Here is a 12983-nt window from a genome sequence, read left to right as displayed (position 1 = left end):
GTCTATATAATCTCCTTGGCCTTGATGCGAGGTTGTTGTTAATACACCATACAGTCAAATTTTCAATCTCTCACCTGTAGGCTGACTCATCACCCCTTTATATACTGTCTACCACCGGCAGTGGACTGATATCGCCTCTAACCGTGCATCTTGCCTCACAGTTCGGTGGGCAGCAACCTCCTTTGAAGAAGACCGCAGAACCCACCTCACTGACAAAAGACAAAGGAGGAAAAACCCAACACCCAACCCCAACCAACCAATTTTCCCTTGCAACTGCTGCAACCATGCCTGCCTGTCCCGCATCAGACTTGTCAGTCACCAACGAGCCTGCAACAGACGTGAACATACCCCTCCATAAATCTTCGTCCGTGAAGTCAAGCCAAAGAAGAACAATCAGCAAATTTGTTTCTGGTGTTGTTGTCCTACTGAGCCACACAACCATAGGTGTTGAGTGAGTAGAACTACGTAATCCTGTGGTGCTCTGATACTGATGGAGATGGTGGAGGACATATTCTTGCCAATTCACTCTGATTCACGTCTGGAGATGAGGAAATCTAGGATCCAATTGCACCGAGGGGTATTGAGGCACAAGTCTTGGAGTTTGATGATTAGTTTTGAGGGGATAATGGTGTTGAATGTCAAACTGTGGTCGATAAAGAGCATTCTGATATATTCATCTTTGCTGTCCATGTGTTTCAGGGTTTTATGTAGAGCCAGTGATAGAGCAGCTGACATAGACCTGTTGCTGTGTGAGGCAAATTGGAACAGTTCCATGTTGCCACAGACAGGAATAGATATGCTTCAACACCAGTCTCTCAAAACACTGTGGATGTGAGTGCCGCGTCATTAGTCATTCAAGAGGTCACAGCACTCTTCTAGGATACCAGTGTGATTGAAGCCTGTTTCAAATAGGTGGATAACATGCCCAATCAAAGTGACGTGTTAAAGATCTCCTTGAATTCACTAGTCAGTTGTTTGGCACAGGTTTTCTGTACTCTGTCCGGGCCAAATGCTTTCTTTGGATCTGGCCCTACATCCGACGATATTGCTGCAGTGACTGAAGGGTTAATCTTTAAGCAATAGAGCAAGCTTCATCATGACTGCATGGCAGGAAAACAACATTTTGCTTTCCAAATGCAGCCCAATAAAAACAGAAAAATTATCTTAATTCTGAAATGCTCTTGATTGTGGAATTATCCTGAAAGCAGACAAAATTGCATTAAACAGTTGTTAAACGGTGACTGCAGCAATTTGCCTTGGATCACTTGAAGTAGTTTTGTCGTCAGGAGGAGTCTGATAATTGTGATTGGCTTTTGCATACCAAATATAACATCACTGTGTTAAACTAATTACATGGCAGTGCAGACACACAACAAAGATTACCTTTATAGAGACAAGCTGGAAAATGATGAACTGATCACCTGACGAGCGACTGAGGGACATGTCAGTTTTTGTTTGGAGTTAAAGCTGGGTCGAGTGCTGGAGAAACTCAGCAGGTCATGCAGCAACCACAGATTTCGAGCTTGGTCCCTTCAGCAGGTAAAAGCAAAAAGAGGCAGGTGCCTGTATACAACAGTGGGAGGACGGGACAGGAGAGGAGGGAGAAAAGGACAGGGTTGGGTGTAAGCAAAAAAACAGCTTCATTGGAACAGCTTCTTGGTTAGGTAGAGAAATAAAATGTCTGAGAGCAAGAACCAAATATTTTTCTTCCAATATTTTCTGCTTATGTAAGCACATAAGAGATCTACTTCCATAAAATACCTACCCCCTTCCCTGTCACGCAATCTTCAAACCCCAAACCAGCATCCCTTCCCCACCAAGGTAGATTGTTGAATGTACATTATGAAAATGGGAGCAGATGCATCAAATTGCTGGCAAAGTGTTTAATCAAACCAATCATTAAGATCATGAGACAGAGGAAAGCAATTTGGTGAATTTCTGGTAAATCCATTCATCATTGGAACAGCACAGACATGGTCCCACTGCCCTCGGTGCAGCAGAGGTTACAGATAATGTAGGAGGTGCACGGGCACAGGATCATTGGCCGAATACATCCTGATTGTTTTACCTGCTTTTTTCAAAATACAAACTTCAAATATATATTTGTATATTGAGTCAGGGTCAGTGACTGCTCCCTGATGAGAGATGAAACGATGGGCTTGTGTTCGGGGCAGCAGGATAAAGAAGGCCCTAGGGGAGATAAGGCCCAGTCTTTCCCTTTTGGTTCTGAAGTACTCCCACTATTTCTCCAAGATGGACCCTGCCCTCTTTAAGCACCTCCTAATCTATTCTTCTGCACCCCACCCCCAACAAACCTGTGGTGATTTGTTATACACCACTAAGTCACCAGGGGCCACCACCTGATGACCTGTTTATAAAGCCGATCGGAGTTCATGCTCCTCCATTCTGACCTAGCCTTGCACAGCGGAAAGACCTAGCTGTGTATATTAATCTGCTAAAATTAGTGTTTAACTTGCACTCTATCTTGTGTGGTTGATGTTAGTCACAATACAATTTAATAGACTAATATATAACCAGGATGAAAGCTACTTCTGCCCTCGCCCATGCTCCCGACTCCACTGAAACCTGATCTAAGGACCTGGAAATGGAGATGGCTCCCACACACGTGCAACTGAGTACGGACCAGACAGAGAGCTGCGGGACCAAAAATGATGACCTTATATATAAAGTCGACTGGAGCTAGGCTCCTCCATTCTGACTTAGGCTTGCACAGAGGCAAGACCTAGCTGTATATGTTAGTCTATTAAAACTAGCGTTTAACTTGCACTTTGTCTTGTGTGGTTGATGTTAGTCACAATACAAACCCATCCACCCATTTCACCCAACAAGGAGTGAATGTGTCTTTCATACTGAAGGTATCCATTAAAACTGTGATGTAAAACATAACTGGACAAGCATAAGAAATAAGCCAGGGTGAGAATCATTGAACTCCTTCAGCATCACATCTCACCCAGTGAGCCAATGAAAAAAAAGATGTCTGCATCTCTCAGTGTACATCCAGATTATAATTGCCCAATTGGTTTGCTACATTGGAAATCTATGTGCTCTAATTAACAATAAGATGTTGACTAGTAAACATTTATTTTTGTTGTATTATCTTATTTCTTCTATCCATGCAGATCATTTTGTTTGCATTTGTGTATTTGTCAACCATAAAGCTAAATATCTCAATGCTCATTAAAGATTTTAGATGTTGTATTTTCTCGATGGCAAAATGTCATTGATACTTGTTAAATAATTTTGAGCATGTTTAATTGTATTGTTGAGTTTGTGTAAGTGTTTAATTGATTTTTTTTTATTTGGGCACTGATATTCTATGCTTCTCCTACACATCACATGAACATCCATTGCATTAAAGTAAGGCCTCAGCTTTATCTCAGCTCTTTGGCTTTTGGTCACAGAAATGTGCTCAGTCAAAAGATTGGCTAATAAAAGAGAATTTTTAAAAAAGTCAATTCCTTCTCTTGCCTTCCAACTTGCTTGGTAATATATGTGTGTAGATATATACAATGTGTACGCAACCACACATTGTTTTTCTCCCATTAGCCACTAATTAATTTGGATTTCTTCCTTTGTCTTTCAGCACCCTCAACAATAACAACATCAGTCTCATCCCATTGACTAGTTTCAACCACATGCCAAAATTGAGGACTCTGTAAGTATTTGTAACACACTTTATAATGTTTCTAAACCTTCAAGTGGGGTGCATACAAAAGGATCTTTTAGGAGCTGTTTGTTCAAAAAGAGAATACCCAGCAAGGAACCATGGTGGCAGCAAAATCTACATTGCTGTTTAAAAATAGAACTGCTCTCTATTTTTGTTACCCACTGATTTGCTGTCAAATTCATCCAGTATCTCACTGGTCCTGGAATGCATCTAACAAATTTTCTTCCAAATATATGGAGAGATTGAGGAAAAATAATAGTTGAAAAAATAGAGATGGGGATCCTATTCCAGACCACTTGTTCAAGTGGCTCCCTGCTGTAAATTTAATAAGAAGCAAACTTTGTTAATGTAACTGACTTGTGATTCATAAATCACTGTTTGTTGGTTTCAATGGCAGTAGTTTGTTTGGTCATATTATTTCCTTTCAAGTATTTAAATATTTTAATGTGCTTTGTAATGCATGTTAAGGCTTTTAGAACATTATAGGGCAAATTTATGTTTACTTAGAAGGTATATTGAGTGAAGCCTGAGTAAAATCTACATTTTTTTATGACCTACAGCAATCCCACAGCTTATATATAAAGGGGTCCATTGAGATAAATATTTAAAAAACATAAAATTGTTATGTCATTGTCCTGTCTTGCTTGAATTTAGAAAAGATCAGGTGTTCCGCGTTGTATGCTAACCCTAATGTTCATAAAATTATGGACTATGTTCGTGCTCATTAAATCTGTTTATCTTGATCATTGAATGTATTTACTTATGTATATAGTTTTTCCTTCAGTTCATAAAGTTTTATAGATTCAGCAGAACTCTACTACATTTAGTTTTATATCTAAACATCCCAGCTTTTTTTCGGTAGGAGATTAGAGTTCTGTTCCTTATTTTGTTTTGTCATTCTGACAATAATGTATGGGGGAAGGGGTATAACACTATTTTATTTTTGAAAATGTACATATTCTTCATATTTGGGAACCTTGTGTCCTCTATACAATGTGTGCTTATTCAATAAAACTCAATAAAAAGAATGAAAGAGAAAAAAAAAACATATAACGAATGGGGAAATGTGAATGGATGGGATTTGAAAGGAATCGATACAGATGCAATGGGTCAAATAAGATCAGTATTTTGCAAGTAGGGAATGCATGGTGTGGAGACTTTTGGATGTATACTTAAATACTATTAGATTGATGCCTTTCTATTTCGTAACTATAGGCATTTGACGAAAGCAGACCAGCCAAGTTGTAGAGAGTACAAGTGAAGATGAAGTAAATTGGAATAGCGAAGAATAAAGGGAGACTTAATTGAGATGTATAAAGTTAAGAGGGGCCTAGCTAACATAAATTGGACTGACCTAATTCCCTTAACAGAGGGGTCAAACAGCTGAATGTTGGTAGAATGTTTAGAGGGGATCTGAGAAAAAAAATGACAAGCATCTGGATGATGATAGGAGTCTGTAACTCTGCCTTAAAAAGGGTAGTGGGCACAGAATCCCTTTTCATGTTTCAGACAAGCTTAGATGTGTTCCTGAAGAGCTATGGACTCAGTACTAGAGAGGTAGGACTAAGTTGGCGTGAACTTAACCACATTATTATGGGCCAAATGTCCTCCTCCTGCATTCTGATTACTTCTACCATTTTCTATTTTATAAACCAAAAATAAATGACTTTTAAGCAATTCTTTTCAATAGTGAGCAGAGAATCTTTAGTAAGCTATGTGATTGTTCAATTTGAGATTCAGGGAGAAAATAGTTTTATATTACTATTGAATTAAAATTTGGGAGAATTAAATGTTACCTGTTCTTTGGGTTACCTACTACTTGTAGTCCTTGTCTTGTTATTTTCCTGAGTAACACCATTAAATATAGGAGCAGAAATAGGCTTTTCAGCCCATTGAGTCTGCCCTGCCTTTTACTCATGAGATGATCTATTTCCTCACTCAGTCTCACTGCCTGGGCTTCTCCCCATAACTTTTTATGTCCTGGAAAATCAAGAACCTAACAATATCTCCCTTAAATACACCCAGTGACGTGGCTTCCAAAATGGTCTGTGGCAACGTATTCCATAAATTTACCACCCTCTAGCTGAAGAAATTTACCTCCACATATCTTTTCTAAGCAAGACACCCTTCAATCTTGTTGTACCATTTTGTCCAAGACTCATCCAGCAAGGGAAACAACCTTTCTATGTTTACTCTGTCTATGCCTTTCAACGTGCAAAATGTTTAAATAAGATACCCCACCCCCCCCCAATTCTCCTAAATTCCTATGGATATAGGCCAAGAGATGTCAAACGCTCTTCACATTATTACAAGCTCCTGTTTTTTCAGTGAGTGCCACTTTAAGGGTTAACACAGCCTGCAAACCTTTCACAGCAAAACTTTTCACAGCTCACAGGCAGACAGGCACTGTTATATATTGACTATAAACAGAGTAATGCTCTGGAGAAACAGATGGTGAGTGAGACATAATTGAAAGTCATATGATTGGGACACTTGAAGAAGCAGTATTGATTAATGAGCAACTGGAGATCGGCAAGACACAGAAGTGATGTGACTTTGTGTGAAAATGCAGTTTCTCCTTGCAGGGGAAACATTGAACCTCTGTTATCATTGTAATGGTCACTTTGATTGACCCATATCTGGATAGTTGAAGCAGGATCACTCCTGGATTTGGATCATGACCATTTTGATGTTAATTTCATCTGACCCATGCCTGAGTTTTGAAAGCATCGTGGAAGTCGCACATTTAGTTTCCTCTACACAAGTAAGAGGGGAGCTGTGATAATGATTCATATGAAAATACATTTCTCTAGAAGCAACTCATCAAGGATTTATGAGTTTTAAGCAATCTGATCACACAGTCCCTCTCACCTCTTCAATGATTACTTCTATACAACAGTTTAAAAGTTTGAGTTTCAACACAGAATTTCTAACTTTGAATTGACTTTACAGAATTGTGTCTGAGCTGTAATGATTTTCATATTTTACACACACACACAAACACACACACACACACACACAACACACACACACACACACACACACACACACACACACACACACACACACACACTCTCTCTCTCTCTCTCTCTCTCTCTCTCTCGCTCTCTCTCTCTCTCATATTGTTGGGGTTAAGTTTAGTTAAGTAGATATATTATTAACAGTTAATAATAAATATATTATTTAAAAAATAACAATGTCTTGATGAGTTTCTATTGATTTTAGCCTATGATGCAACAAATTGCGGTCTCGACTGGGATCTAACCAAAAGTGGAGCTTATTGATCGATTGATTTTCAATTTGATTAGTTAAATACTTTTTTTGAAAGACAATTAAAAGACTTGTGTGTGTGAATAAATAGCAATAGATATTGTTGAGTCTTTTGGATCGCCAACCTCTGCGTATTTGCAGAGGGCAAAAAGAATGTATTGGTAACTATCGGGTGAAAGTTGTAATGTGCGGTGGTCAAACCGTCATTGAAAAAGGCAGAGATCCAGAGAGTTGTGGTTGAACACTATATAAAAAGGGGGAGTTGGAAGAGAAGGAGTTAAAACAATTTCCCGAGAGTAAATCCTTTAAGCAGCAGTTAAAGTTGGAAAAACATGAGCGAGAAACACATAGCTTGAGGCAAAGGAAGCAGAGAAGAAAAGACAGTTTAGCGAGTGTTCGATAAACCTAGAAAGCAGAGAAGTAACGGCAGCTGAGAAAGAGAAGAGGAAAGAAGGAGCTTCACCTTCTGGAACTAGTGCAAGGTTTATGACCAGTAGGGAGGTTAGGTTAGTTCCTCCATTTCATGAGGCTGAGATTGATAAATACTTCCAGCATTTTGATAAAGTTGCTGTGAATTTAAAGTGGCCAAAAGACCATTGGTCCTTCATGTTACAAAGTGTGATTAAAGGGAAAGCCCAGAAGGTTTATTCTGCTCTTTCAACCCAATAAACTGCTGATTATGACACTGTAAAACAAGCTGAGCTTAAGGCTTATGAATTAGTTCCAGAAGCTTATAGACAAAAATTCAGGAATTTGTGGAAATTGGTGATTTTGCATATGACAAAACTGTGTGCTTTGACCAATGGTGCACATCAAAAGATATAAATGGTGACTACCACAGTCTGAGAGAGCTGATTTTAGTTGAGGAAATTTAAAGGTGCAGTCCTAATGACATAAAGCATATTTGAATGGAGAAGGAGTGGAAACTTGGCAGGAATCTACTAAATTCGCAGATGAGTGTGTTTTAACATACAAGGTTAAATTTGTAACAAGTAGACCCTTCCAGAAGCGTAATATGGACTATCCAAGTAAGTTAGAAAATACATCAGGAAGTAGTGCTCAGGATAAAGAAGTGGGGGGGGGGCAGGAAAAGGAAAAACCCTCGGGTCCTCTTTGCCACTATTGTAAGAAACCTGGCCATGTGATAGCAAATTGTTCCACACTGAGGAAAAAGAGAGAAAAGGAGACTTTGCCAGATGCCTATATTCAAAGAGAAAAAACACAAAGAAATAAAAAGGGTTCCAGACCTTCTGTTAACATTAGGGATGAATTCAAATATTTTGTGTCAACCTTTTTCTTTCCATTCACATACCACTTTACATATTCCCTATGTCATAGGTGCTCTGTTATTAGTAAGGGATTGCTTAAGGTGGTATGTGGGTGGGGGAAAAAGGTTGAATACCACTGTTTTAATCATACCTCATTGACTCGTTATGTGCATGGTTCATCACTCCTAAGGAAATGGGCCAATGACCATTTTTCTCAAGCCAAATATTTCAATAACAAATGGGTCTAGAGCAGTGATTCTCAACCTTCCCTTCCCACTCACATCCCTCCTTAAGCAATCCCTTTACTTAAAGGGTATGATGAGTAGAAAGAGAAAAGGTTGAGAAGCACTGTGTCAGAGGATTTGGTTTGGTAAAGGAAGGGTCAACTCAAGTGACGGTGAAAATCCTTCGCGATACTGGGGCCGCCCAGTCACTTCTGTTAGACAGTGTGATGGAATTTTGCGATGAGACTGCCACAGGTGAAATCAACTTGATTCGAGGTCTATGGGGGGGGGTTGGAATCATCTGGAGTTAATACCTCTGCACAGGATAATGTTAAAATCAGAATTATTTAATGGACCTCCTACGATAGGGATCCGATGAAGTTTACCAGCAGAGGGGGTTTTGTTTTTTTTTAGGAAATAACCTTGCAGAGGGTAAAGTGTTCCCTGCGGTGAGGTTGACAGCTAAGCCAGTCATTTATGAGACAAAGGCAGATTCTGATGTATATCCTGCCTGTGCAGTGATTCGACCTATGGTTCAGAGGCTTGCCAGTGCAGACAGTGGTGTGCAGGCTGATTTAAAAGGGACCAGAATCTAAGATAGTGTGAAACAGCACTCAGGTTTTAATGACCTGCCAAAGACTTTACATCCTTCTTTAATGGAACAGAGTAGTGGTGTTAAATCTGAGAGTAAGGATTTGTCATTATTCCGAAAAGTGTTTATAGCAGGACAGAACAGAAATGCTTATCTTACTGAAGTGAGAGTTAAGGCTCTTTCTGATGATGAAATGAAGGAAGTGCCATTTGGATAGTATTCAAAGCAAGGTGTGTTGATGAGGAAGTGGAGGTCACCTGATATCCTGACTGGTGAAGAATGGGCAGTTGTTCACCAGATTGCAGTTCCTAAAGCCTACAGGGATGACATTTTAACCTTGGCCCATAGTACATACACCCTAACATGATCATTTTGGTGACAGGAAAACTATGTATAATGAAACAATTCTATTGGCCTAGTTTAAGAAAAGATGTTGTGACATTTTGCCAGACATGTTACATTTGTCAGGTTGTGGGTAAATGCGATCAGGGTCCCCTAGTAGCTATATAAAAACCCTATCCTTCTTTTGGCGAACCCTTTGCTAAAGTTACTGTGGATTGTGGCAGTACATTGCCCAAACTGGGAATCGGTATTTACTAACTGTCATGTGTACAGCGTCCACAGTACCACTTAGAAATATTAAAGCTAAAATTGGGTTGAGCTCTTATAAAATTTTTCACTTTAGTTGGTTTGCCTAGAGATTCAATCAGACCAGGGAAGTAATTTCACGTCGGGGCTGTTTTAGCAGATACTTTATAAATTGGGAGCTAATCAAATTACATCATCTGCATATCATCCAGAATCTCAAGGTGCCTTGGAGAGGTTCCATTCGACCCTCAGAAACATGATGAGGATCTATTGTTTGGAGAGTGAAAAGGACTGGAATGAGGGTGTCCATTTACTTTTATTTGCAGTGAAAGAGTCTGTACAAGAATCATTAGGCTTTAGTCCTTTTAAACCAGTGTTTGGACATCAAGTTAGAGGACATTTAGTGTTGTTGAAGGAACAATGGGTTACTGAGGATGTGCAGTTGAATTTGTGAGATTAAGTTTAAAGATCATTTGCAGGAAGTCTGTAAACTACCTGAAGAAAATTTGAAAACAGCTCAAGGTAAAATGAAGGTCTGGTATGATAAAAAAAAATGGCTAGGGTAAGAACTTTTAAACTGGGGGATAAAGTGTTAATCCTTTTCCCAACAAATTCCAATACCCTTAGGCCTGTATGAGATAGAATCAAAGATGAATTAAATCAACTATGTAGTTAAAACACCTGACCGGAGATGTAAAACGCAGAGATGCCATGTCAACATGTGAAAATCTTATTTTGAGAATTTGGCTTTTAGCAAGGAAGAGCCTTCTCCAAACTGAGGAGTTTAGGGATTTTGAGACTCTTGTGAGGGTCACTTCAAACAAAACATTGCCCAATTTTGTCTGTCTAATTCAAGTATTTTGCAGAATTTGGGTGATAATTTGGCTCCTCTTCAAACCAAGGAAAAGGAATAAATGAAACTGTGGTGGCATGCCACTAGGAACGCAAAATGGCCCCGCTTGTAATCCACACAGCGGGGCAGCCGGCCAAAATGGCTCTGTCGAGGGTTTCCCCTTCTTCTCAGCACAGGGCTTAGAAGCCCGCGCTGGAGGACCACGTAATGCTCGGGTGATGTTGACGCCCCCCAGCGCGGTTCTCATCCAAGTCTGGGCTGGGAGTATAAGTCCAGCCCAACAGCCTGCAATAAATCAGTTCTGCTCACTGAGCTCAACCCATCTGGTTGTGTGTTCTTTCAGAAGCAGTGTAGCTGCCGTTACATTTGGTGAACCCGTCTGGTCAATCATGAGCGAACCTGAGATTAGTGCTATAGCCATCAAGCTGCCTGACTTCTGGGTTCAGGAGCCGGAGACCTTGTTCAGCCACACGGAGTCTCAGTTTCACCTCTGCCAGATTTCATCCGACACGACCAAATTCTACCATGTGGTCGGCGCCCTGGACCAGGCCACCACCAAACACATGCTGCACCTCATTCAGCACCCATCTGCCGAAGACAAATACGAGACCATCAAGCGAGTGTTCACCGGATCCCTCAGACTATCTAGGCACCAGCGTGCCACTCGGATGCTGCACCTCAATGCCTTGGGGGACAGGTCCGCAATGGAGCTGATGGACAAGATGCTCATGCTCATGGGTGATCACACCAACTGCCCACTCTTCAAATGCATTTTCCTCAACCATCTGCCCAAGGACATCCGGCCGTTACTGGCCCAAGAGAGCTTTACCGACCTGAGGAAGGTCACGCAGAAGGCCCAAGAGCTATGGCTCAAGCGATTCCCGGAGGGCTCAGCAGTCCAGCAGGTCAGGAGGCATGGGCATGACCACGCCAAGCCGGCCCCAAGTGCTGTGGTAGAGCATCCAGCCCCTGCAGGCACCACCAAAAGCATAACCAGGGGCACAGCATCCACTCCAGGCCTCTGCTTCTACCACCAGCACTGGGGAGTCAAAGCTTGGAAGTGTCATCAGCCCTGCTCATTCCAGGAAATGAACAGGCTGGCCGCTGTTAATGGCTGCGGCGGCTGGCCAAGGACACAGCCTCCTCTACCTGCAGGACTCAGTTAGCGGCAGGCAGTTCCTAATCGACACTGGGGCTCAGATCAGCATCATCCCAGCCATGACTGTCAAATCCAGGAACCGACCTCGGGGTCCTCCCCTCCGTGCGGCCAACACGACAGAGATCCGGACTTATGGAGACCAGACAGTCAACTTCCAGATCAGCCAACAAAAGTTCTCATGGAGGTTCACCGTCTCGTCCCTTTCTCCTTGGCCACGAGCTTCTGATGGAGATCTGGGGTAGGCACCTGGTGGACACCCATACTTTCCAGGCCATTTACCTCGACACCTCCTGCACAGAGCAGCCGCAGATGGCCATGATCAGCACACCCAGAGCTGAGTTCCTGCGAATCCTGGATGAGTTTCCAACCCTCCTCAAGCCACAGTTCTCCGCTGCCTCGCCGCACCTCAGGGTGTTCCACCACATCCCCACCTAGGTGCCAAGGCACATCGGGTCCCGATTGACAAGCTCCAGTCGGCGAAGGAGGAGTTTTCCATCTGTTCGAGTTGGGGATCATTCGGTGGTCTGACAGTCTGTGGGTCTTGCCGCTCCACCTGGTCCCAAAAGCCTCCGGCAGCTGGCACCCCTGCAGAGACTATCGACAGCTCAACAAGGCGACAGTTCCTGACCGTCAACCCATCCCTCACATCCAGGACTTTACGGCCAACCTGCATGGTGTGAGGGTTTTCTCCAAGGTTGACCTGGTGCATGGGTATCACCAAATCCTGGTGCACCCTGAGGACGTACCCAAGTCAGCCATCATCACCCCCTTCGGCTTGTTTGAATTTCTTTGCATGTCGTTAGGGCTCAAGAATGCTGCGCAGACCTTCCAGTACCTCATGGACTCATTGGGCATGGATCTGGATTTCATCTTCATTTACTTGGACAACATCCTCATTGCCAGCAGGGATCAGGCGCAACACAAGGCCCACCTGTGCACCCTCTTCTCCTGGCTGGCCAACTTCAGCCTCACCATCAACCCAACCAAGTGCCAGTTTGGGAAAGAGTCCATGCAGTTCCTGGGCCATACCATCACAGCCGAGGGAGCCAAACCTGCTGCTAAGAAGGTCGCCGCTATCAAGGAGTTCCCATGTCTGGACAACCTCAAGCAGCTGCAGGAGTTCGCGGGTATGGTCAACTTCTACAAACAATTCATCCCGGGAGCTGTGCACATCATGCAGCCGCTATTCGCCCTCAATGCAGCCAAGCACAAAATGCTCACCTGGACCCCAGAGGCTTGCAGTGCATTCAAGTCACCAAGAACGCCCTCGTGAAGGCTACCATGTTCACCCACCCGCACACCGACCTGCATATGGTGCTCTCCATCGATGCCTCTGCCACA

The 12983-nt window shown here is 42.4% G+C and overlaps 1 protein-coding gene across 3 annotated transcripts in view; it reads left to right on the top strand.

The window, feature by feature from the left end:
• Nucleotides 1-12983, top strand: part of LOC138743649 (slit homolog 3 protein-like) — a 726007-nt gene that overhangs the window by 482772 nt on the left and 230252 nt on the right. For all 3 annotated transcript variants that reach the window (XM_069899177.1, XM_069899179.1, XM_069899178.1), the window contains one exon: nt 3605-3676. In XM_069899177.1, the coding sequence (XP_069755278.1) occupies nt 3605-3676 (72 nt within the window). The remainder of the gene's footprint in view (nt 1-3604; nt 3677-12983) is intronic.

This window comes from Narcine bancroftii, chromosome 9, assembly GCF_036971445.1.
Source record: "Narcine bancroftii isolate sNarBan1 chromosome 9, sNarBan1.hap1, whole genome shotgun sequence".
NCBI lineage: Eukaryota > Metazoa > Chordata > Chondrichthyes > Torpediniformes > Narcinidae > Narcine > Narcine bancroftii.
This window is presented reverse-complemented; position numbering and strand designations above follow the sequence as displayed.